General features: G+C 42.3%; 1 protein-coding gene across 1 annotated transcript; it reads left to right on the forward strand.

The window, feature by feature from the left end:
- The first annotated feature begins 1,018 nt into the window (after window positions 1–1,018).
- LOC139461719 (carboxy-terminal kinesin 2-like) lies at window positions 1,019–20,991 on the forward strand. Its single transcript, XM_071243174.1, has 15 exons — window positions 1,019–1,106; window positions 2,061–2,183; window positions 3,481–3,640; window positions 6,050–6,148; window positions 7,505–7,736; window positions 9,203–9,413; window positions 10,003–10,170; window positions 10,420–10,566; window positions 11,559–11,675; window positions 11,940–12,113; window positions 15,925–16,083; window positions 17,311–17,449; window positions 18,744–18,883; window positions 19,620–19,769; window positions 20,568–20,991. The coding sequence occupies exons 1-15, from the start codon at window positions 1,095–1,097 to the stop codon at window positions 20,610–20,612; spliced, it is 2,076 nt and encodes a 691-aa protein (XP_071099275.1). The 5' UTR covers window positions 1,019–1,094; the 3' UTR covers window positions 20,613–20,991.
- The last annotated feature ends 2,263 nt before the right edge of the window (window positions 20,992–23,254 follow it).

Genomic DNA, 23,254 nt, shown 5'->3' on the forward strand with positions numbered 1-23,254 from the left:
CCAGAACTTGTAGTCTGTATTTATATAGCCGTGTCACACATGAAATATGTTCTATGTAGGTGTTTCACGTGCGTCAAGCTCTGTCGCTAGCTGATATTTACAATACATGGTACAGGGCTGCCTTCTATTACGTGCGGCCCTGAATGGGTATTTTGTGTCGCTTGCATGTTTTCAAAACATGCTCACGGGGATTAAAGGGAATCTCAAGCACTGAACAAGCATATATCTGTTTATTTCTTTTCCAATAGAAGGTGTATTTATTTACTTTAACACGGACATCGTTTACAGGTAGGGGAGACCAGGGCAAAGTGCACCCTCTAACACATTCGTCTAAATGCTGTGGTTCTAAACAAAGATATAATTAAACTCACGGCACAACTTCAACATCCTTTCAGTTGACACCATTATGGTACATGTTATTAAAATCCTCCACAGCTGTATCAAGTTACACCTATGTAAATGTGTTTTGACAAACACTGGCCACTTTGCCTAACATCATGCAACATACACCAAATATTTACTAAACGTTTCAGGATTATACAAATATTAAAAATATCTAATTGTTAATTTCACACCATTCTGTCATGTGTTGCTGTAGCCGAGGTCGATTTACATGAACACAAATCATACGGTGCGGGTTCGTGCCTCGCTGACGACACGTGTTTTCCTACAAAATTTGAAATATTCACTTTTAATTGTCCAGAGTTCCGTAAATTCCAAGTGTGAATTCAAAAGTGGGGTCACGATAATGTACGTAGGCATGATCATCTGACAACCGAATTGTCCATACGTAAATTATATTGGATCATTTGGATCAGAGTAACGGAACAGACGTGTTTTAATGTGTGAGATAAACTGTATTTTCATTTTTCAGTGCAAAGAGGGTAGAGGGACCGGCATAACGCGTTTGTCGGGAAAGGGGAGGTAATCATGTCTTACCGTGAAAGCTACAACCGCCAATCAGCGGTCGGCTTTCTTGTCAAACAAGCCAATCATAGTGCTTCTTTCATTCACATCACCGCTTGTGGAAGGAAATTCAAAATCAAGGAAGGCTTACCCTGATGAGCCGTCAGTCGTGAAAGAAAACAACAAACATGGAAACACAGGTACGATGTTGTTCTTTGCTAACAGTCATTACGAGGATGAGCATCGGCAGTCGTACATATTACTCAGGATCTTGGGGCCATTGCGATTATCTCGTCGACAGCTGTACAGTGTGCTGAAGTCTGATTCATGCACATTAGGCGCCGATGTTTTATGTTGAATTTAGTCGTTTATTTAACTTAAAATTTGTCAATGCCATTTGTGTATAGATAACTTAGACATGATTGCTGACAGTGTCTGGAACCTAGTGATAGATTCACGGAAGACCATATACGACAATACTAAGACTAATATGACCAGCTGATGACTTGTTGACGTGTTGTGACATCATTTCTATAAGTTTCAAATATATTTTCAACAAATGACACAACGTTCAATGGTGAAGTGCTTTCTTTTTAGTTTTATTCAATAAAATGAAAGCATAACAACTAACTTGTAATTAGAAACAGGATTTTGCAGTGACACCAAGAAAGATTACTCACAGCCCATTGGGTAGTAGTGCATAATTTTATTGGGCACACTTTTTTCGGATTTCAATTAGCGCAGCTTTGAGGCTCGAACCACAGGACCATTTAACTATTAAGCCTAATAATAATAAACAAATTTGCAAAACAACTCGTAGACAAGGCCGCACTGTATGATTTGTGGAACTTAGATCTGATTTTAATATGATTGATGAAGGGGATGTGTAGGAAAACTTATTGCCCCTACCATGGATTATCTTCTTAGATCTTGGTCCTTCAACTGAATCATCATAGACAATCGGTGTAGCTTAGTTTTTCACATTGTAGACTGATCGGAATTTTAATAGCCATGGGCCATCGGTCTAACATTCATTTTGCACTCTGATTTTGGTGTGATATTTGCTGTTTCAGCTTAGTCAAAGTTCAAAATGTTTAAATCCAACATGCCGATCTTGCCAGAAACACTGCTAAAGTTACAGATTTATTTTTCAGCGGAAACCATTATCGACAAAAAACATTGGCGGCAGCAAGTTGCCAATGCCCGGGAGCCGCCTCAAACCCCCGCAGTCTGTGAGTGTGAAGCGATCTCGCAGCTCAGAAGAGGACAGTGCTATTGTAAGGATTTCTGAAGATTTTGTTTTTCGCTTTACCATGTTTATTTGACAATACTTGCAAAATGAGGATTACATGGTCAATAAGTTAGCACTTCCTCGATGCATTGAGTGTTGCAAAGGCAAGTTCATGTAACAATAGGGGCGGTCGGGTAGCCTAGTGGTTAAAGCATTCGCTCGTCACGCAGAAGACCCGGGTTCGATTCCCAACATGGGTACAATGTGTGAAGCCCATTTCTGGTGTCCCCCCCCGCCGTGATATTGCTGGAATATTGCTCAAAGCGGCGTAAAACCATACTCACTCACTCACTCATGTAACAATAAGATAGTAGACCTTTCAATATTGTTGCGTGTTGATTCCCGAATTGAACAAGATGTTATTGTTAACCCAGAAATCTGTACGTAAAAGAAATTTGTGTGAAAACAAAAAACAACCATCAATTGGTATACAATTAACAATTGTACTACAAAATTAACTAGGTTTACAAATAAACAGAAATTACTGCCCAGCAATTACAATGGCAGCACACAATAGAGTGGTGGTACAATATTCAATGGCATTATGTAATATGATGGCAGTGGTCAGTATCAAATACACAAATACACTGTGATACACACAAAAGCTGGTCTTAATGTGCTGAAATGTGTGAGATCTGCGTAAAAAGGCTCTTGTCTCCTATATACTACCTACACAGTGCCCTCTAGACACAGAATATTCTACCTGTTTCTATAACAGACTATCACCATCCGTAGTAAAGAAGACTGGAAGTTTACTCACCGATCTAGATCTAAATATAGTAACTCCCTGACGACTGATCGCATTAATAATACTACATTTCCTGATGCTATACACTGCCAAAATACAATGCACTGAGAGTCTACCAAATCTCAACAGAAACAATGTAAAACAGTTACGATCGTTGTTCAACACTAAAATACTCTGCCATGTAACAATCAGCGGTAGAAAGTAACATTTTTAGTCCAGTAGTCCTTATAATGATAAAGCATCACCCTTGAAAATGGCAAATATCTACTAGTCCTTAAGCATGTTAAGATACCTTAACTATTGGGCAGTTTGGCAAGGACTACAGGACTAGTGCCAATTTCTAATGCTGACAATACTTATCTATAGTCTAAGAGAGGCAGCTGTGCATTAAACATGTTAAACAATAAGTTTGGTTAGTTGTAAATGTATTTGCAAAGGTAATCAGGTTAGATGCGACATCATTCATCTAAGTTATCAAAGTCACCTGGCTGCCAGTTCCAACTCTTAATCCCATTCACATCTAATGTTTTTATAGGTTTCCAATCCAAACCCAGGGAAAAAGTTCCGTTCCGAGGCCCCTCCTGCGAAGATGAGTCGTAGCGTGTCGGTGTCGTCCCTCAACTCCACCAGGTCAACGCGGCCTGCTAACAACGCAATGGTGAAGACACAGAGACGTCCCCCCCCACGGCCAGCTGGTATGTCGGTGTCATTCATACAGTTCAGTTTCTAAAATTCACAAATATTTTGAAGAACCGGGGTAGAAAAGGTCTTCAGCAACCCATGCTTGCCGTAAAAGGTGACTATGCTTGTCGTAAGAGGCAACTAACAGGATCGGGTGGTCAGACTCGTTGACTTGGTTGATGCATGTCATTGATCCCAATTGCGTGGATCGGTGCTCATGTTGTCAATCACTGTATTGTCTGGTCAAGATTTGATTATTTACAGACCACTGTCATATAGCTGGAATATTGCTGAGTCAGGCATTAAACAACAAACAAACAAACAAACACTAATATTTTACCATGTCATTCAGTACAAAAATGTAACACTAAGCATGTAAGCCTTTTTATCATATATGTTGAAATATAGGGATGTGCGGTTTTATCGGTATACCGGTATATTGCAATACAAATTCATCGCAATACGTATCGCGATACGTTTTTGGCATATCGGTTTTTCCCTCATTATTCAAACTGTAACTGACATGTATATGCCATGATGTATAGTCTTACCTTATTAAATCAAAACAAAGACAAAACAAATGCTTCATACTCTTTATTTGATTGTAGATAAAAATAATAGTACAATTTATTAAAATTGGTTCATAATTTTGACCAAATTGTTAACATTGCAGCTTTCATATTCAGAAATTATTTCCCAATATATTGCAATAATATTGCAATATGTTTTTGAAATATTGCAATATATCACAATACACTTTTTGGTCCAATTCCCAACCCTATTGAAATAATAACCAAATTATCATGTACATGAATATACTTCATGGTAACATAGGCAAGTTAACATGAAAGTTGTATTCAGTATATAGTTAGTATAATAAACTATAACACTACTTTCACTTTCATACCTGTTGGCAAAGGCGGCCCAGTAGGCTTAATGGGTTGTGCTTCACTCTTCAGAGTTGTGTCCCTGAGCCATGCCAGATTTGAATCCCAGCTTTGCCATGATTATGATCACTGGAATGTCAAGGCCATACCCAAGCTCATGTATTTCAAGACAGTGATTCACACATTGGCAAAGTAGACCTACATCCAGTGTTCAAAATAAATGCCCAGAGCTCCAGATAAGCTTTTGGTGTTGTGGGTATTTTACCCATGCATTTTAAAATCATTGGGTATCAGTAATTCTATCTGGGTATTCAAATTTCTGTTACCCACTAGTTTTTACACATGTGGGTATTTAAGTTAAATATTTAAAAACACTATTCATCTAGTCCCTGCAAACTGGTGCCGTGTGGGTTCGAGAGCTTTATAGGACCCAAAAATACCACGATATTTCCACAAGAAAGTGCGATGGCAAATGATCATGATGTAACTGTCATCGTGGAGTTTAGCAAGGTTGACGGAATGCCCGTTTATAATTTCAAAATACGTTGCTGATTTGCTAGTCGAATACGCAGGGTTACTCCACAATATTTTGATACGCTTGGATATTATTTTACTGCGTATTTCTGCATTTCTGATGCGTATTTTACGCAGATGCGCAGCTTATCTGGAGCTCTGAATGCCTGTCCGTAGGTCTATGGCAGGTAGATCTTGTGTCGGGTCTGTAGTTTCCTTGTATGGGTCCTTATGGTCTGCAGTAAATTTACTTGACGATTTATTTGTCACAATAAAGTGCTTTTTTTTATTTGAGGGCCTGTAGAGTTTAGTCAGGGCCTGCAGCTTCTCAAGTCTGTAGGTCCTGATGGCATCCTGGCAATTTATTTTATTTCAAACACTGCATACATTACTTTGGTAATTCCTCCCACATTGAGAAGACACTGTAGTGTAACTGAAATGCTGTATATTATGCAACGTTAAAGCCAACCCCATCTTGAATGATTTCGAAACAAGTTCCTGGATATCAGATACTCAATAACATCTGCTATTTATCGCATTACTCAGAGCTTCAGATAACTTTTTGAGCAATTGAGTATTTACTTTTATTTTATTTTATAATTGGGTTCTTACATCTTTCATTATGGAACCTATATTTTTTCACTCATCTATTCATCACTCTATTGGGTTTTCCCAAAAAAATGTGTACACATTTTGAGATTTCCCCCAAAATAGAAAAAATGTTTTAGATGTATAAAACGGTTCTAAACATAGGCTTGACTCGGAAAGTAACTTAGCTCGAAATTGTGTTTCGGAAATTAGCTCCGTTGTATGCATGCTGAAAAAGCTTCATTGGGTATTTCATGTATTTACGCATGTTGTTTTTATACATTCGAGTTTTTCACTTAACATGTTTAATGCAAGCGTTTCTGTACCCAAGTTAATTGAAAGTAATTGGGTTTTGGACATGTTGGAGGGGTATTTTACGCAAATGCGCAGCTTATCTGTAGCTCTGATTACTGATTCTGTTGTTTGTATTGCCAGGTGCAAACTTGTCTGTCACGATATCAGGCATGCCCAGCAAGAGTGCCCCGCCCAAGAAGCCTCCCCCAGGACCCGCCGTGCCCAAGGCAGCTGCTGCAGGTCAGTAGACTGACTGTCCATCCAATAGACTACACTGGAAGATCCAGGATAGAATAGGTCTTCAGTAACAATTTCTTGTCGTAAAAGGCAGCTATGCTTGTTGTAAGAGGCGACTAACAGGATCGGGTGGTCAGGCTCACTGACTTGTTTGATGCATATCATCATATCCCAATTACGAAGATCAATGTTCATGATATCAATCAGTGAATTGTCTGGTTCAGTCTCGATTATTTACAGACCGCTGTCATATAGCTGGAATATTGCTGAGTGTGGCATTAAACAACAATCAAACAAGACTACACTGAAGATGGCAGTCTGCCCTTGAGAAGTGTTCAGTGACAGTGTTTAGTATTAAAGCTCCTTGAGGTTTGACCACCTCCGTGGTTTAGTGGAAGAGCATCCTCACAGAGCGGAAGGTCGCGGTTTCAATTTCCGGCCAATTCATACCAAATGACGTTTAAGGATGGTACCTGTTGTTACTCTGCCGGGCGCTTGGCATTTAGGGGCTAAAATGAGCATGGTCGGCTCGGAGTCGGTATACTGTCTCTGAGTGGGGTATTCATGTGAAACTGTGGCATGGTATCTCGGCGTGCAAGCACTTTAAAATCAGCATTAGTCTGACTAGTAGGAGCAGCCACACACACTCATATGCATCCATGTTGCTATGTAAGTGCAACAATTTGTTCGTGACGTTAAACCCCTTTTCACCTCACCTCTTGAGGTCTACTCACATTATTTGAATCCTTGGCCCCCTAAATCTTGAACTTTTAGCATAAGGGGAATGACAAGAACCCTCTGACTTTCATGCTTAATTTCGGACAGGGTATCGTTGCCCAAATTTTGTCCTAATGCATCATTTTAATTACAGTAAACTATGGTTATAACGAACACGCTTATAACGAACTGACGGATATAACGAAGTTACTTTTTGGTCCCGACTATTTGCTGTTGTTATACTGTATATATACTTATAACGAACTACGGTTATAACGAACTAACATTAGTAGTCCCTTTGAGTTCGTTATAACCATACTTTACTGTACATTTGTGTTGTAACATAGGAATCATTTGTTAAGTATGATAACCAAGATCTCTTGACAGAAATTTGTCTTCTTATAATACTTGTATATAGAAGACTTCACTGGGTTTCAGATCGGTCCATTTTGTAGGACATGGATTGGTTGCCGTTCAAAGTATTTTTCAAATTTGATTAAATATGTACAAATCTGTCTCAACAAAATTTGAATTTTTTGAAAATGCACCAATGCATTTGGTCATGTCGGTTCTATCAAAATCGCTGCAAAGATATAGAACCTGGTCCCGAGCTGTGTGACTTAGGGAGTGTGTGTGTTATAGGCGGTAAGAAGCGAGCAGCATGGGATCTGAAGGGGCGGCTCCAGGACATGGAGCAAGTGCTACAGCACCGCGACCAGGTGAGCTCCACGCTCCAGGTCCAACTGGAGAGCTACAACAACAGAATCAACATGCTGGAGTCCCAGAACACCCAGCTGAGCGGCACCGTGGCAGAGAAGGAGCAGCTGTCTACCGAGGTCTACAAGGAGAATCAGGAGGTCATCCGCAAACTCAGGTACAGTTAAAATGCGTGGCCCATGTCAATAGCTATATTGTTCATCTAGAATTTGAGTCATAGCTCATATAGAGAATCTCACCCGAGTGTCTTTTGATATCAAATATATCAACACAAGTTGATAAAAGTGGAAAACTCTCAGGCTTATCAAATTTTATCAAGATTCAACAGCAGCGAACATGCATCGGCTCATCTCAGTCTGAGATGGGTTTTCATCGCCAAGAATCAGCTGCCAGGTCAGCCAGACCGACAGTTTCACGTCCCTCCACTCACATCCATCCTTGGATTAGAGGAGCTGACACTATGCCCAGTTCAAGCATTAAGTATCTATCTGCAGAAGACTATGTTGAGAAGATATAGGAATAGTTCAGCAGAAGTCCATGTCCTTCTGGATGAGAGCAGTTATCCTTAGAGCCTGCAAGGCAGCGGGACTGAATCAACCATCAGCATCCCATCCGCAATAAGTGAGACCTTAGCATCTACTCTAGCGCTTCAGGGCAACTGCTCCATCACAATGATTGTGGAAGATTGTTTCTGCAGACCAGACTCTGTCTTTGCTAAACATAACCTCAGAGACTTCTCCACACAAGATGTTGCTGGAATTCATCAGTTTGGACCGTTAGTAGTTGCACAACAACTGACAGAGCCTACTAGAAGATAGATCTTCCTACAAGTACTCACCCACTATCACACAGACTTGCTGGTGTCAGGTCACTGCCCCATAACCAATGACCGAGTGTCCATGTCCCCTGCCTTGCTACGTAATTCAGAGCATGAGTGAAAATGATTGTTTTAGGTTTATGACCTTTTCTTAACACTATATTCATTTAAAGTGAGCAGGAAAAATTATTTTCCTGAGTGAACTTACTAAATCCACCAAATCTATACTAGGATTGTATTCCTCTTTTTCACAAGGTGAAATATAAAAGGTTGATATTAAAAAAGATAATCACATCCTAAGGGTATATTTGAACAAAACCCACCACCTTGTGTGGGATTCAATCAATTAAGAGTCAGGATAAGCTAAGATATGTATTTTTTTTAGAGTAAAATACATTTATACTTACTTGGCTTCTTCCCCTGTGTTTGGTCAAAACAGTAAAGGACATGAGAGAGTGACCCACATACCAGCTTGGTCACATGTTCCCAGTGAGCATGTGAAGGCCAGGGTGCATTCGGGAGAGCTGTTTTTCTGTTCTCCGGGAACAGTTCAGGAAGTTTCCATTACCTTTCAGAAATAGAGAGAGATAGCCAATTAGTATGGATAAGTAGAAATGATAGTTTTACTCTAAAAAGTACATTTTGATAAAATAAACAACTGCTCATTCTGTCAACCACACGTTTGCAGGCAGCCGCCTGAAAGGTGGAATAATGTTGATTGTGGCGTAAGATAAACTGCATGTTTTACAGAAACCGACATTAACGTGAGTGGTAATACGACACTACTGTTGTGTTGCTTGTTGCAGAGCCACTCAGGATGAATTGGATGACATGAAACGCAAGTTTCAGCGTGAGATCGAGGACCTTAACTTCAGCAAGTCATCTCTGCAGAGACAGAAGGAGAACCTTGAGGGTGAGGTCTCCGCTTACCAGAAGGAGGTCTCAGGGCTCAAGTCTTCCATTGCCGAGGTTTCTTCCGCACAGGCCAAGATTGGGGCAGAACTTGAAGCCACCAAGGTAATCCAGTTTCTTTCTCTCTTTCAGTCAGAGATAAGCCTGACTTGGGATCTTTGAAGATGTGAAGTATTTGGAAGAAATTGCTGATTTTTATAATATATTTATCATCCCAAACTGGCTCACATAGGAGATATTGCTTGGGTGATATCAAGCGATATCAACATTGTAGATATCATTGCAATGAAATTGTGTCACAATGCTTTGCAGACCATTGTGACGTCATTGTTTACCATCAATCAAATGACATTACTCTGCTGGCTCTGCTTCTGAAGCTGTTAGCAGTACTTTTTGCTTTTAAGATACTGCTAATTACTGTCTACAAACTGAAAGAGTTGGATGATAAATAAAATCTCACCCTCATGTCTTATGATATCAAATATATGATTCAAGCTTCGGAGTTTTTCCTCTTTTATCAACTTGCGTTGAAATATTTGATATCAAAAGACACTCGGGTGAGATTCTCTATGTAATACCCACATACAAAATATAATTTATATTGTCAAACTATTTAATCTTGTTTAATGTTTCAATGGCTTGAGCTGCATGTGAGGTGTTTGGGGTCACTAGATTCCTCAATGGTGTTTTTCAGCTGGGTTTAAGTCAGAGTGAGGCTCGTGGTCGAGACAAAGACACAGAAATAAGTCGATTAAACAGTGTGGTAGCAGAACTGGAGCGGGTCATCGAGGAACAGAACCGACAGAAGAGAGAACACGAAACAGAACGGCGGAAACTCCACAACCTGGTGCAAGAGCTGAAGGTCTTGTTATATGACTTGTTCATTGTTTATAACTTATTGATAAGGGTAGATGAAGATGCAGTAATCATTTGTATGCATGGATAAGGCCGTCATCATTTCAGAGATGACGTTAATCTAATGTGCTTTATCTCAATCACTTCCTATTAGTGGCTATTGATCTCACTCACTCACTCACTCACTCACTCACTCACTCACTCACTCACTCACTCACTCACTCACTCACTCACTCACTTCTTCCTATCCCTGCAGGGCAACATCCGCGTGTTCTGCAGAGTCCGGCCGTTGCTAGGAGATGAAACTATTGCCAGCGACGGAGTCATCCACCATATGAACTTCCCCGACCTCGATGGGAGGGTCATGGAACTGGAGAAACTAGGCGACGCCTCCCTCAATGAGGTCAGTAAATGGTCATTATTCGTTCAGCATGCCCCCCATACAGCATGTGTGAGTCAATCTCTAGTGTTCATTTTTGGAGAAGAGGTTAGATGTATTAACTGACATAACTAAGATTCACATTCTAAAACCTTTAAGGGCAAGTATTTTCCAAGTCATGTAGGGCACTGAACTATGGAGAGTTGTGTCCCTTAGGTGTCTGAAACCTATGATCATAGGTTCAAGTCCCGGATCGACCTGATTGTTTCTTGGTTTGTTGGCTCCCTACCTGTGCTGTGCTCTGGTGCGCTGTAATATAACTGAAATATGTTCGAAGCATTATTAAAGCCAAACTCACGCTTAAGTATTTGAGTTAATCTGTCCAAATGAAACATAACAAGGGGTTAGTTTGAGTTGCGCAGTGATAGCAAATAGGTGTGTCACGATAGATCGAAATATGGATATATTGCTATTGGTAAGCAATTAAAGTCAATAAATCGATTGTTAAATCAGTTTCCGATCAATAGTATCGATATCAGTTAGGAATATTGATAGTTTTGATTGTATTTACCATAACATGCGATTGAGTCAAATGCTGTTCAAATTTGTTTTTCTTTTGATCATGAGTGGTAGTAATTTACACATGGTAATGTGGAAGTTTCTTTTTCTTAAATAATTAGGGTAAAGAAAAAACAAATCAGTCATATCTCAAACTTTACTTTTTATTTGTTATGGTAATCACATTCAAAGGAAACTTGTTCCAAGGTTCAATTCAACTCTAAAATCCATCTAAAATGATACACTGAAAACTATCGATATTTATCGCAATAGTTTCTTTCAATATCAATGGTTATCGCAATAGTGATTTCGAGACCAATAGTCGCCCCTAAGAACAAAGTCATAAACCTTAATCATTGCAAGGTTTGTTATGAAAATACTCCTGTGAACGAGTTCATGTAGATTTGATCGGAGCATGCAGACGGACATTTATTTTTGAGATTTATGATGTGTTTCAGAGTTCTCTAGCAGCATCTCGCCGGGGTCAGAATAAGTATGACTTTACGTTTGACAAAGTGTTCCAGCCGGAAACCACACAGTCAGAGGTGTTCGAGGAAATAGCCCAGTTGGTTCAGGTAATGATGTCACATGGCAGCAGCCTCTCCATTGTTTGTGACAACACAACACAACACCGTTATAACCATTCAGATTTCTTTTTACATTGTGTATTATTATTACATTCAACAATGTAAAACTAAGCATTAAGCCTCATCCTCTTCATGTGTCCTGGTATCAGTGAAGTACAAGTAAACCGACATATTTGGGAATGGGTTGATCCCTGAGATACCAGGCATTTATGACAGCACAGTTCATGCACACAAACGTTTTGTTTGTTTCAGAGTGCACTGGATGGCTACAATGTGTGCATCTTCGCATACGGCCAGACAGGGTCAGGGAAGACCTACACGATGGAGGGAGGCAGTGTAGATGATGACCTGACGATGGGCATGATTCCCCGGGCGGTGCAGCAAGTCTTCAGCACGGCCCGGGACCTGGAGGAGAAAGGCTGGCAGGTACGTACAGTTGTTGTACTATGAACAGACTTGTACTGCAGACAGCTAGACTAGTGTCTTGCTTATCTTCCAAAACTGGCTCCCACAGTAGATATCATTTGGGTGAGATCAAGCAATAGCTACATTGTAGATATCGCTGCAATGAAATTGCATCACAATGCACAATGCTTTTTTGACGTGACTAATGGCTCTGCTGTTAGCAGTACCTTTTACACATCAGGCACTGCTTATTACTGTCTACAAACTGAAAAGGTTGGAAGAATGATGTTGGATGATAAATAAAATCTCACCCTTGTGTCTTTTGATATCAAATATATTAACACTCGTTGATAAAAGTGGAAAAACTCCTCAGCAAACCTCAGTGTTTTCTCCACTTGTCAACGACTGTCATAAGAGGAGACTACAACTGAGTTAGTGGCCATGATCTCTAAAATGGCTGATTGTGTGTCATCATGTCACATGGATGTGGATCGTGGCTTTCAGTCACTATTTACAGGCTGCACTCCTAAGGCTGGAATAAAGCTGCCTGGTGTTCAACAATATTCATGCACTCAGATTGGTCGGACCCGTGAAGATCGGGTTAGAGTAGGTCTTCAGCACCCCATGCTCGTAAGAGACGACTAACGGTGTTGAGTGGTCTGGCTCTCTGACTTGGTTGATGCATGATGTCATCGTATCCCAAATGTGTGGATCGATGCTCATGTCAATCACTGGATTGTCTGGTCCAGACTCGATTATTTACAGACCACTGTCATACAGCTGAAATATTGCTGAGTGCTTAAGAAAAAGCTTCCGACTAAATGTTTGACCATGTTTACAAATGCAACAAAACGTATGCTCACCTGTATTTGTAAAAAGTAGTGTTTTATTGTTTAATTAAAGAGATTTATTCATGAAACTATATTGTGAATGCAGTAGCCCTTTAACCACATGGGGACGGTGGGGTAGCCTTGTGGTTAAAGCATTCGCTCGTCATGCTGAAGACCCGGGTTCGATTCCCCACATGGGTACATTGTGTGAAGCCCATTTCTGGTGTCCACCTGCTGTGATATTACTGGAACATTGCTAAAAATGGTGTGAAACAAAACTCACTATAACCACACACTAGTCAGGCCTAGAGTACCAGTGTATGTGTTGGTGTGTGTAGTCAGCTGTGTGTGTTCCAGTACCAGTGTATGTGTTGATGGTGTGTGTAGTCAGCTGTGTGTGTTCCAGTACAAGTGTATGTGTTGATGGTGTGTGTAGTCAGCTGTGTGTGTTCCAGTACCAGTGTATGTGTTGATGGTGTGTGTAGTCAGCTGTGTGTGTTCCAGTACCAGTGTGTGTGTCGATGGTGTGTGTAGTCAGCTGTGTGTGTTCCAGTACCAGTGTATGTGTCGATGGTGTGTGTAGTCAGCTGTGTGTGTTCCAGTACCAGTGCATGTGTCGATGGTGTGTGTAGTCAGCTGTGTGTGTTCCAGTACCAGTGTGTGTGTCGATGGTGTGTGTAGTCAGCTGTGTGTGTTCCAGTACCAAGACATGTGTCGATGGTGTGTGTAGTCAGCTGTGTGTGTTCCAGTACAAGTGTATGTGTCGATGGTGTGTGTAATCAGCTGTGTGTGTTCCAGTACAAGTGTATGTGTCGATGGTGTGTGTAGTCAGCTGTGTGTGTTCCAGTACCAGTGTGTGTGTGTCGATGGTGTGTGTAGTCAGCTGTGTGTGTTCCAGTACCAGTGCATGTGTCGATGGTGTGTGTAGTCAGCTGTGTGTGTTCCAGTACCAGTGCATGTGTCGATGGTGTGTGTAGTCAGCTGTGTGTGTTCCAGTACCAGTGCATGTGTCGATGGTGTGTGTAGTCAGCTGTGTGTGTTCCAGTACCAGTGTGTGTGTCGATGGTGTGTGTAGTCAGCTGTGTGTGTTCCAGTACCAAGACATGTGTCGATGGTGTGTGTAGTCAGCTGTGTGTGTTCCAGTACCAGTGCATGTGTCGATGGTGTGTGTAGTCAGCTGTGTGTGTTCCAGTACAAGTGTATGTGTCGATGGTGTGTGTAGTCAGCTGTGTGTGTTCCAGTACCAGTGTGTGTGTGTCGATGGTGTGTGTAGTCAGCTGTGTGTGTTCCAGTACCAGTGTGTGTGTCGATGGTGTGTGTAATCAGCTGTGTGTGTTCCAGTACAAGTGTATGTGTCGATGGTGTGTGTAGTCAGCTGTGTGTGTTCCAGTACCAGTGTGTGTGTGTCGATGGTGTGTGTAGTCAGCTGTGTGTGTTCCAGTACAAGTGTATGTGTCGATGGTGTGTGTAATCAGCTGTGTGTGTTCCAGTACAAGTGTATGTGTCGATGGTGTGTGTAGTCAGCTGTGTGTGTTCCAGTACCAGTGTGTGTGTGTCGATGGTGTGTGTGTCGATGGTGTGTGTAGTCAGCTGTGTGTGTTCCAGTACCAGTGCATGTGTCGATGGTGTGTGTAGTCAGCTGTGTGTGTTCCAGTACCAGTGTGTGTGTCGATGGTGTGTGTAGTCAGCTGTGTGTGTTCCAGTACCAGTGTATGTGTCGATGGTGTGTGTAGTCAGCTGTGTGTGTTCCAGTACCAGTGTGTGTGTGTCGATGGTGTGTGTAGTCAGCTGTGTGTGTTCCAGTACCAGTGTGTGTGTCGATGGTGTGTGTAATCAGCTGTGTGTGTTCCAGTACAAGTGTATGTGTCGATGGTGTGTGTAGTCAGCTGTGTGTGTTCCAGTACCAGTGTGTGTGTGTCGATGGTGTGTGTAGTCAGCTGTGTGTGTTCCAGTACAAGTGTATGTGTCGATGGTGTGTGTAATCAGCTGTGTGTGTTCCAGTACAAGTGTATGTGTCGATGGTGTGTGTAGTCAGCTGTGTGTGTTCCAGTACCAGTGTGTGTGTGTCGATGGTGTGTGTGTCGATGGTGTGTGTAGTCAGCTGTGTGTGTTCCAGTACCAGTGCATGTGTCGATGGTGTGTGTAGTCAGCTGTGTGTGTTCCAGTACCAGTGTATGTGTCGATGGTGTGTGTAGTCAGCTGTGTGTGTTCCAGTACCAGTGTATGTGTCGATGGTGTGTGTAGTCAGCTGTGTGTGTTCCAGTACCAGTGTATGTGTCGATGGTGTGTGTAGTCAGCTGTGTGTGTTCCAGTACCAGTGTGTGTGTCGATGGTGTGTGTAGTCAGCATTGTGTGTTCCAGTACCAGTGCATGTGTCGATGGTGTGTGTAGTCAGCTGTGTGTGTTCCAGTACCAGTGTGTGTGTCGATGGTGTGTGTAGTCAGCTGTGTGTGTTCCAGTACCAGTGTGTGTGTCGATGGTGTGTGTAGTCAGCTGTGTGTGTTCCAGTACCAGTGCATGTGTCGATGGTGTGTGTAGTCAGCATTGTGTGTTCCAGTACCAGTGTGTGTGTCGATGGTGTGTGTAGTCAGCTGTGTGTGTTCCAGTACCAGTGTGTGTGTGTCGATGGTGTGTGTAGTCAGCTGTGTGTGTTCCAGTACCAGTGTGTGTGTGTCGATGGTGTGTGTAGTCAGCTGTGTGTGTTCCAGTACCAGTGTGTGTGTCGATGGTGTGTCTAATCAGCTGTGTGTGTTCCAGTACCAGTGTGTGTGTTGATGGTGTGTCTAATCAGCTGTGTGTGTTCCAGTACCAGTGCATGTGTCAATGGTGTGTCTAATCAGCTGTGTGTGTTCCAGTACCAGTGTGTGTGTTGATGGTGTGTCTAATCAGCTGTGTGTGTTCCAGTACCAGTGTGTGTGTCAATGGTGTGTCTAATCAGCTGTGTGTGTTCCAGTACCAGTGTGTGTGTTGATGGTGTGTGTAGTCAGCTGTGTGTGTTCCAGTACCAGCTGGATGCCTCCATGTTGGAGATCTACAATGAGACAATCCGGGATCTCCTGAGTGAGGAAGATATGAAACACGAGATCAAGATGACGGGGAATGGCAGCACCGAGACCATCGTCAGCAATCTCACAGTCATCTCCGTCCAAACAGAATCTCAGGTAGACCTCATGAACGCTTTGTTAGAAGTCTGACTCTGTTTGTCATCACTGTCTGTATGTCTGGGACAGCCTACAGTCACACCTCATGGTGAAAACAGTGTCCGAAATAACTGCCTGACCACCTGCCCATGGCTGGAAACTTTTGTCTGGCTGCATGAAATCTTCCTCTACCTGCCTGACTGTCTGGCATATAATTTTAAGACTACTTGCATAAACAGTATTCAGGTTTATCATAACTCCTTGTATATTGTCAGTAATTGTTTGCATTATTTCTGGATAAAGTCACGATTTGTCTCTAATTTTTGCGATATTTCAATATTCATAGTGCATGAATGCGGGCAGGTAACTTTGAAGATGGGCAGGCAACATTTAGGGGTCACCTGCCCGACTGTCTTGTTGGGTTTTAAAGTTATTTCAATCACTGGGTGTGAGCATAACACTGTATCTCTCAGTCCAATAGCTTCTTGTTCACCTTCTAAGCATGAGGTGTCATTCATATGTTGGGGTAAAATTATGGAAATAAAATGTTTACAAACATGTCCATGCATGTTTATTTTCCCTTTGGGGATTCCATCTTAGAATATATCCCCTGCAACCTGTACTGGTCATAAGAGACAACACAATACTGGTCACTGAATTTTCTGGTACAGACATGATTTCTTTCTTTTTTACGGGTTCATGTCATATGGCTGCAATATTGCTGTGTTTGACAATACACAAACTCAAGTCATATCACTGCATGGTTTGGATTTTTACATCATCAATATGAAGCATGGCCAAATGTTCATCTCAATAGAATGAAAATACTTAGGGCAAAGTCTTGTTCCTGTTATGTTTGTTGGTAAATAATCAAGTCTGGACCAGACAATCCAGTGATTGACATCATGAGCATCGATCCATGCAATTGGGATACGATGACATAAATCAACCAAGCCAACGAACCTGACCACCCGATCCTGTTAGTCGGTCTGGTCCAGACTCGATTATTTACAGGCCGCCGTCATATAGCTGGAATATTGCTGAGTGCGGCGTTAAACAACAAACATTGGCCTGCCAGAAACCTATCAGTGTGGGTTCAAAAACCTGTTGAGGTTTGTAGGTTTGTCAGCACCATACCTATGCTCTTGTGGGTTTTTTTTCCCCACCAAAGTGTTATACCCTTATAGAGCTTAAATTCTGTTCAAGGAGCCATTAAACTGAACTCACTCACTCAGTGAATATTTCCAGATCCACAAGTTGTTGAAGAAGGCGACACACAACCGTGCCGTGGCAGAAACCAGGTGCAATGAACGATCATCTCGGAGTCACTCCGTGTTCCAGCTCAAGTTGAGGGGCAGCAATGAGTTGACAGGGGAGAACTGTTCAGGTGAGGGGCAGCAATGAGTTGACAGGGGAGAACTGTTCAGGTGAGGGGAGAACTGTTCAGGTGAGGGGTGAACTGTTCAAGTGAGGGGCAGCAATGAGTTGACAGGGGAGAACTGTTCAGGTGAGGGGTGAACTGTTCAGGTGAGGGGCAGCAATGAGTTGACAGGGGAGAACTGTTCAGGTGAGGGGCAGCAATGAGTTGACAGGGGAGAACTGTTCAGGTGAGGGGAGAACTGTTCAGGTGAGGGGTGAACTGTTCAGGTGAGGGGCAGCAATGAGTTGACAGGGGAGAACTGTTCAGGTGAGGGGCAGCAATGAGTTGACAGGGGAGAACTGTTCAGGTGAGGGCAGCAATGAGTTGACAGGGGAGAACTGTTCAGGTGAGGGGAGAACTGTACAGGTGAGGGCAGCAATGAGTTGACAGGGGAGAACTGTACAGGTGAGGGCAGCAATGAGTTGACAGGGGAGAACTGTTCAGGTGAGGGGAGAACTGTACAGGTGAGGGCAGCAATGAGTTGACAGGGGAGAACTGTACAGGTGAGGGCAGCAATGAGTTGACAGGGGAGAACTGTTCAGGTGAGGGCAGCAATGAGTTGACAGGGGAGAACTGTTCAGGTGAGGGCAGCAATGAGTTGACAGGGGAGAACTGTTCAGGTGAGGGCAGCAATGAGTTGACAGGGGAGAACTGTTCAGGTGAGGGCAGCAATGAGTTGACAGGGGAGAAGAGAACTGTTCAGGTGAGGGCAGCAATGAGTTGACAGGGTAGAACTGTTCAGGTGAGGGGCAGCATTGTCTTACTATGCTCACACTGCAATGTTTAGGACAGTCTTGAAGATGGTCTTGCTTGTAACAGACAACCCATGAGCAGGACCCACTGGGACACTGCTGCCGATCTTGTAGCATTGCTCACTGGTTGTCATGTAAGCAGACAAGTGTCCTAACAACAATGTCTAAGATTCTTCTTTTTTCACTATGTCAGCACCGTACCCATGCTCGTAAGTTTCACAAAAGTGGTAAATGTCTGGGACATGCATCATTTCAAGACTAACAATTTTAGTCCACTTGTCCTTATAATGATAACATATAGCAAAACCTTTAAAAACGGCAAATTTCTACATATGACACCTTAACTATTAGGCAGTTTGGCAAGGACTACAGGACATGTGCCAATTACTAACCCTGACTTCAGGCTTTCCTCAACTCAACTCACTTTTTTTTTTAATCTTGCCTACAATTTGCCGGCACAATGTTTGTCCTGGGAGGTTGACCAGAGATCTGCTTCCTTGTCCCTTCAGGCATCCTGAGTCTCGTGGACCTGGCCGGCAGTGAGAGGGTCAAGGACTCCGGGTCAGAAGGTCAGAGACTGAAGGAGGCACTCGCCATCAACAAGAGTCTCAGTAACCTGGGCAACGTCATCATGGCGCTAGGCAACAAGGTAGGTGCTCCCTTTCAACAAGAACCTCCGTAAGGGAACCGTGGCACCTGTTATGTGAACAGCAACACTCAATACAAATGAAACTATATATGGGCTACAGTGAATGTGTCATGATCAAAATGAGACCGCCTCAGTGGTCTACTGGTCTAGTGGTCTAGTGGTCCGCCCTGAGAGTAGAAGGTCCGCGGTTTGATCCCCGGCCGCATCATACCAAAAGACGTTAAAAGATGGTACTGGTTGTTACCCTGTCTGGCGCTCGGCTACAGGGGCTAAAACAAGGACTGGTGGGCTCGGAGTCAGTATACTGTGTCTGAGTGGGCTATTCATGTTAAACTCCGGCATGGTATCTCAGTGTGCTAGCACTACAAATCGGCATCAGTCCGGACTAGTACAAGCAGCCACACTCACACACACACGTGCATGCACGTCGCTATATAAGTGCAATAATCTTGGACGCGACGTTAACCCCAATTTCACCTCACCTCACCTCACCTCATCATCAATAAGACACCAGTTTTAGCATCATAAGGCATTGGAGGCAGTGAAAATCATTTGAAAGAGAATGGAATGTGATGCTCACTCTGCCATGTCTTCAGCTAGAATTCCCGACATAAGTGTAGGAAGGAGAGTACATAATTATACATATGCTGTCCGAAGATTGGGAACATCACAGCTGGGATGTGAGCAGTGTGATGTATCTTGTTGAACTGATGATGAACATGTGTGATGTTTGCAGGACAACCATGTTCCGTACCGGAACAGCAAGCTGACATACCTTCTGCAGAACTCACTGGGTGGCAACAGCAAAACACTCATGTTCGTCAACGTCTCGCCAAAGGAGGAATGTTTCCAGGAGACGCTAAACTCTCTCCGGTTTGCCACCAAGGTGAGACGGCTTTGCAGATCAGATGTCAGCTATTTATCATTTATCATAATTGGCTTCGCTGTGAGTCTTAGAAAGCGCATTACATTTTCACGATATTTAGTGTAGGAGAGGTGAACCACAGCGTAAGGGATGTAACATCCACACTGTACAGCACAGCTATTATTGTGCATTTGTTTGCTTGTATTGGGAATGTAGAAGACTGGTTAGAAAGTGCACCGAACATGACCTTGGGGATTTGTCAAATCCTGAGTGAGTGAGTTGGGTTTAACGTCTCTATGAACATCCTTCCAGTTGTAGCACGGCGTGTCAGATCCTGACCAAGACCTAATATTGAATCACAGTACTAGATTGATCCTTAAATTTTACTGCAGTTACAATGGAATCAACTATGTTATATAATGGGATGCTCAGATTGTGCTCACTAGGATGAGACCACTGGTCATATCCAACTAGTCCCAGCTCGTTTCAGACTAGTTGATTGTCTGAAGGAACCAGATTTTTGGAGAAAACAACTAGTGTCACTAGATTGTCTCTTGACATGGACTAACATACTAGTGGCCATTTCTCTTTCTGTCGTAAGAGGTGACTAATGGAATTGGAAAGTCAAACTCGCTGACTTGGTTGATGCATGTCATCGCATCCCAATTGCGTAGATCAATACTCATGATGTCAGTCACTGGATTGTCTGGTCCAGACTCGATTATTCACAGACCTCTGTCATATAGCTGGAATATTGCATACAAACTCTATGTAGTTTTTTGTTTGTGTTGTAACCTTGTAACCTCTGTCTGTCTGCAGGTGAATCAGTGCAACATCGGCACCGCCCAGAAGAAGGCCAAGTGAACACCTGTCCCTGTGTAACGTTGACAGTACCGAGCCCATGGTGTCCTACAGACAGAAGGCAATAATAGTGTGACACCAGGTGTCGAGGATCACTACCTCTACTGGATATAGCCTGCAGTGTTGAGGGACTACTGCTTCTGTTTATAACAAGTTATCTATACTGCTGTGTTGGAACTCTGTCCCTGAACTGTGAGGAAACCAGTTGTTACTTTCGGGAGGAGTTTCTCCACCTCCACACCGTTGTGTTGACGAGTGTCAGGGAATCAGGATAGCTCAGGATATTCCTATTCTTGGGTGTCCACCCAACCATCTTCAAGGTAAAAGAATTTTGTGGTCCATATGTCCTCTTTTGTCAAATTTGGCCTGTAACTTGCTAACTTGTTAAAGGGGAAGTGTACACGCAAAAATAACTTTCTTTCTTTTTCTAAACAAAACGCAATTTTAGAATTAGTTAGTATCTGTGTTTGAAAATATACACTCATTTTTTTCACAGTGAAAGTAGGAAGCTCACAATAGTGTGAAAGTGATATGCCGTTATGAGGCCTTCGTTTTACGAGCGAAATAGGCCTGAGTTATCCCCCTTAGATTATGACGTAATTGGTGCCAATTCAACTGGGTCCCTGTCTATTCTCAACGCAAAAGATATCAAGGACCAGTTTGCGGTAAAACAATATGGTCTACGACACACTCCGGCGCAGGGTGACTCAGCATAACACAATTCTGGCTGGCATCTGAGATGCTAGAATCACAAAACTGTACCTACACCACGTGAAGCGGCTCTAACAAAGCATGATGACGTCATAATGTTTATCAATTGGCACCAATGACGTCATATTGCAAGGGGCATAAGCCATGGTGTTTTTGTTATGGAAATAGAACACTTGGTAAATGTGAAAAATATAAATCGTTTTAGTGCAAAAAATATGTTTATTAAATATGATGTTTTTATATTTTTGTCTATGACACTTCTATGTTAACACTTTTAATGTGGAAAAAGTACAAGAAAAAATGGTTCATTTCCGTGTGAACTTGCCCTTTAAGACATATGTTCAAATGCAAGGACTACTCTCTCAATCTCTTTCCATTCCAACATACTCACGATAGAGCTCAAAGTATCATCACCACTAAGTAAGTTATTACCCATCAGTCATCAGAAACATCCCTTCTCAAGAATACCCCATTTCATGTTTTAACCCAGTTTGGTTTTAGCTGTAAATATATTCAATGTTGTCTTTGTCTGTCCCTCACCTTGTCCTCCACATCTTGTCTCTCGATCTCCTTCCTGTCTCTCCTTGCTCACTATGTATTTACTTGTGTATAACTAGCTTACTGGAACTCTACATGAATGCGAGCTTACAGCCTGAAAACTGTCAGCATTATCACATCTAGTAACACTCCTGCCAACTTGAAACAAGGTGAAACCCACTTTTTAAGGATAATCAAACTAATTGGTCTTGTACATATCAATAAAATTGGGTGCAATTGTGAGATATCTTTAGTTTGTCAAGGTCTTGGTGCTGACGTTATGAAAGCTGGTCATTTAGCCATTCCTAGAAGTATAACAGTATATGTGTTAACTTGGCTCTTGGTTCATTACCAAGTTAATGTTAATGTTGGTAGAATGTCAGTGATGAGCATAACCCTTGTTTAATGAGTAGGTATTAATGGAATGCAATTCTTCATGTCATATAGCTGAAGTTTTCATTGTGAACATGATATGATTTTGTTTGTGCACAGAACGTGTTCATGGGAAATGTTGTTTTACTAAGAAATGTAGATTAATGTCATAAGATCTTCTACTTCTGACCACATGGAGGTCTCATGGAGGTCTCATTGACCATATAAGGATTCAACAATGGATGTTGCCCATGGAACCAATTAACGTTGACGCTGACAGTGCTATGTTCCTCCACCAGAAACCATTGGGTTGCTGTACTAGTGCAGAAACATCCCCGCAGAACAAGCACATTTACTAGTGATGTGTTAGTGAGCATTTTTTGTATGTTAACTACATTTCCATTTCCGGAATCTAGGTACCAGCATGGGGGGGGGAGTTTTACTGAAGTATAATACAGTCATCATGTCAGTGTGGCACAAAGTGCATGAAGGGGTTATAGACCTGTCATATGAAACCATTTATCTGTGGATTTTAGTGTCAGTGTATTTACATTTCATTGTGAAAACTGTCTTTGTAATTACTTCATTGTGGTTATTTTAGGGAGATATGTTTCTTATCATGTACATAGACTAAATATATTAAATATAAAATGTAGTTTTCTGCACATCGCTTCTTCTTTTCTTGTTGTTTGTTGTGTCATGATTGGTTGTGGCAGTCAGAGAGCAGTGACACAACCATCACTGCCTGACCCACATCTGTGGCGTAGTGGATACAGCGTCGTGCTGTAGAGAGAGCTAGATGTTGTTTAACTTGCTATATGACAGCAGTCTGTACCAGTGATTGATATCATGAGCATCGATATACGCAACTGGGATACAATGACATGCTTCAAGACGAACCCTCATACCCTGGTACCTCCACCTCACCTTACCGGGGGCACAGGTGTCCCAGTCGTCTTTCACCGGGATTCACCGTGCAGATTTGCGTCCCTTGGGCATGCCAGAAACCTATGATTGTGGGTTCG

The sequence above is a fragment of the Haliotis cracherodii genome, unplaced genomic scaffold, assembly GCF_022045235.1.
Source record: "Haliotis cracherodii isolate W230 unplaced genomic scaffold, xgHalCrac1.p SCAF_15, whole genome shotgun sequence".
Taxonomy (NCBI): Eukaryota; Metazoa; Mollusca; class Gastropoda; order Lepetellida; family Haliotidae; genus Haliotis; species Haliotis cracherodii.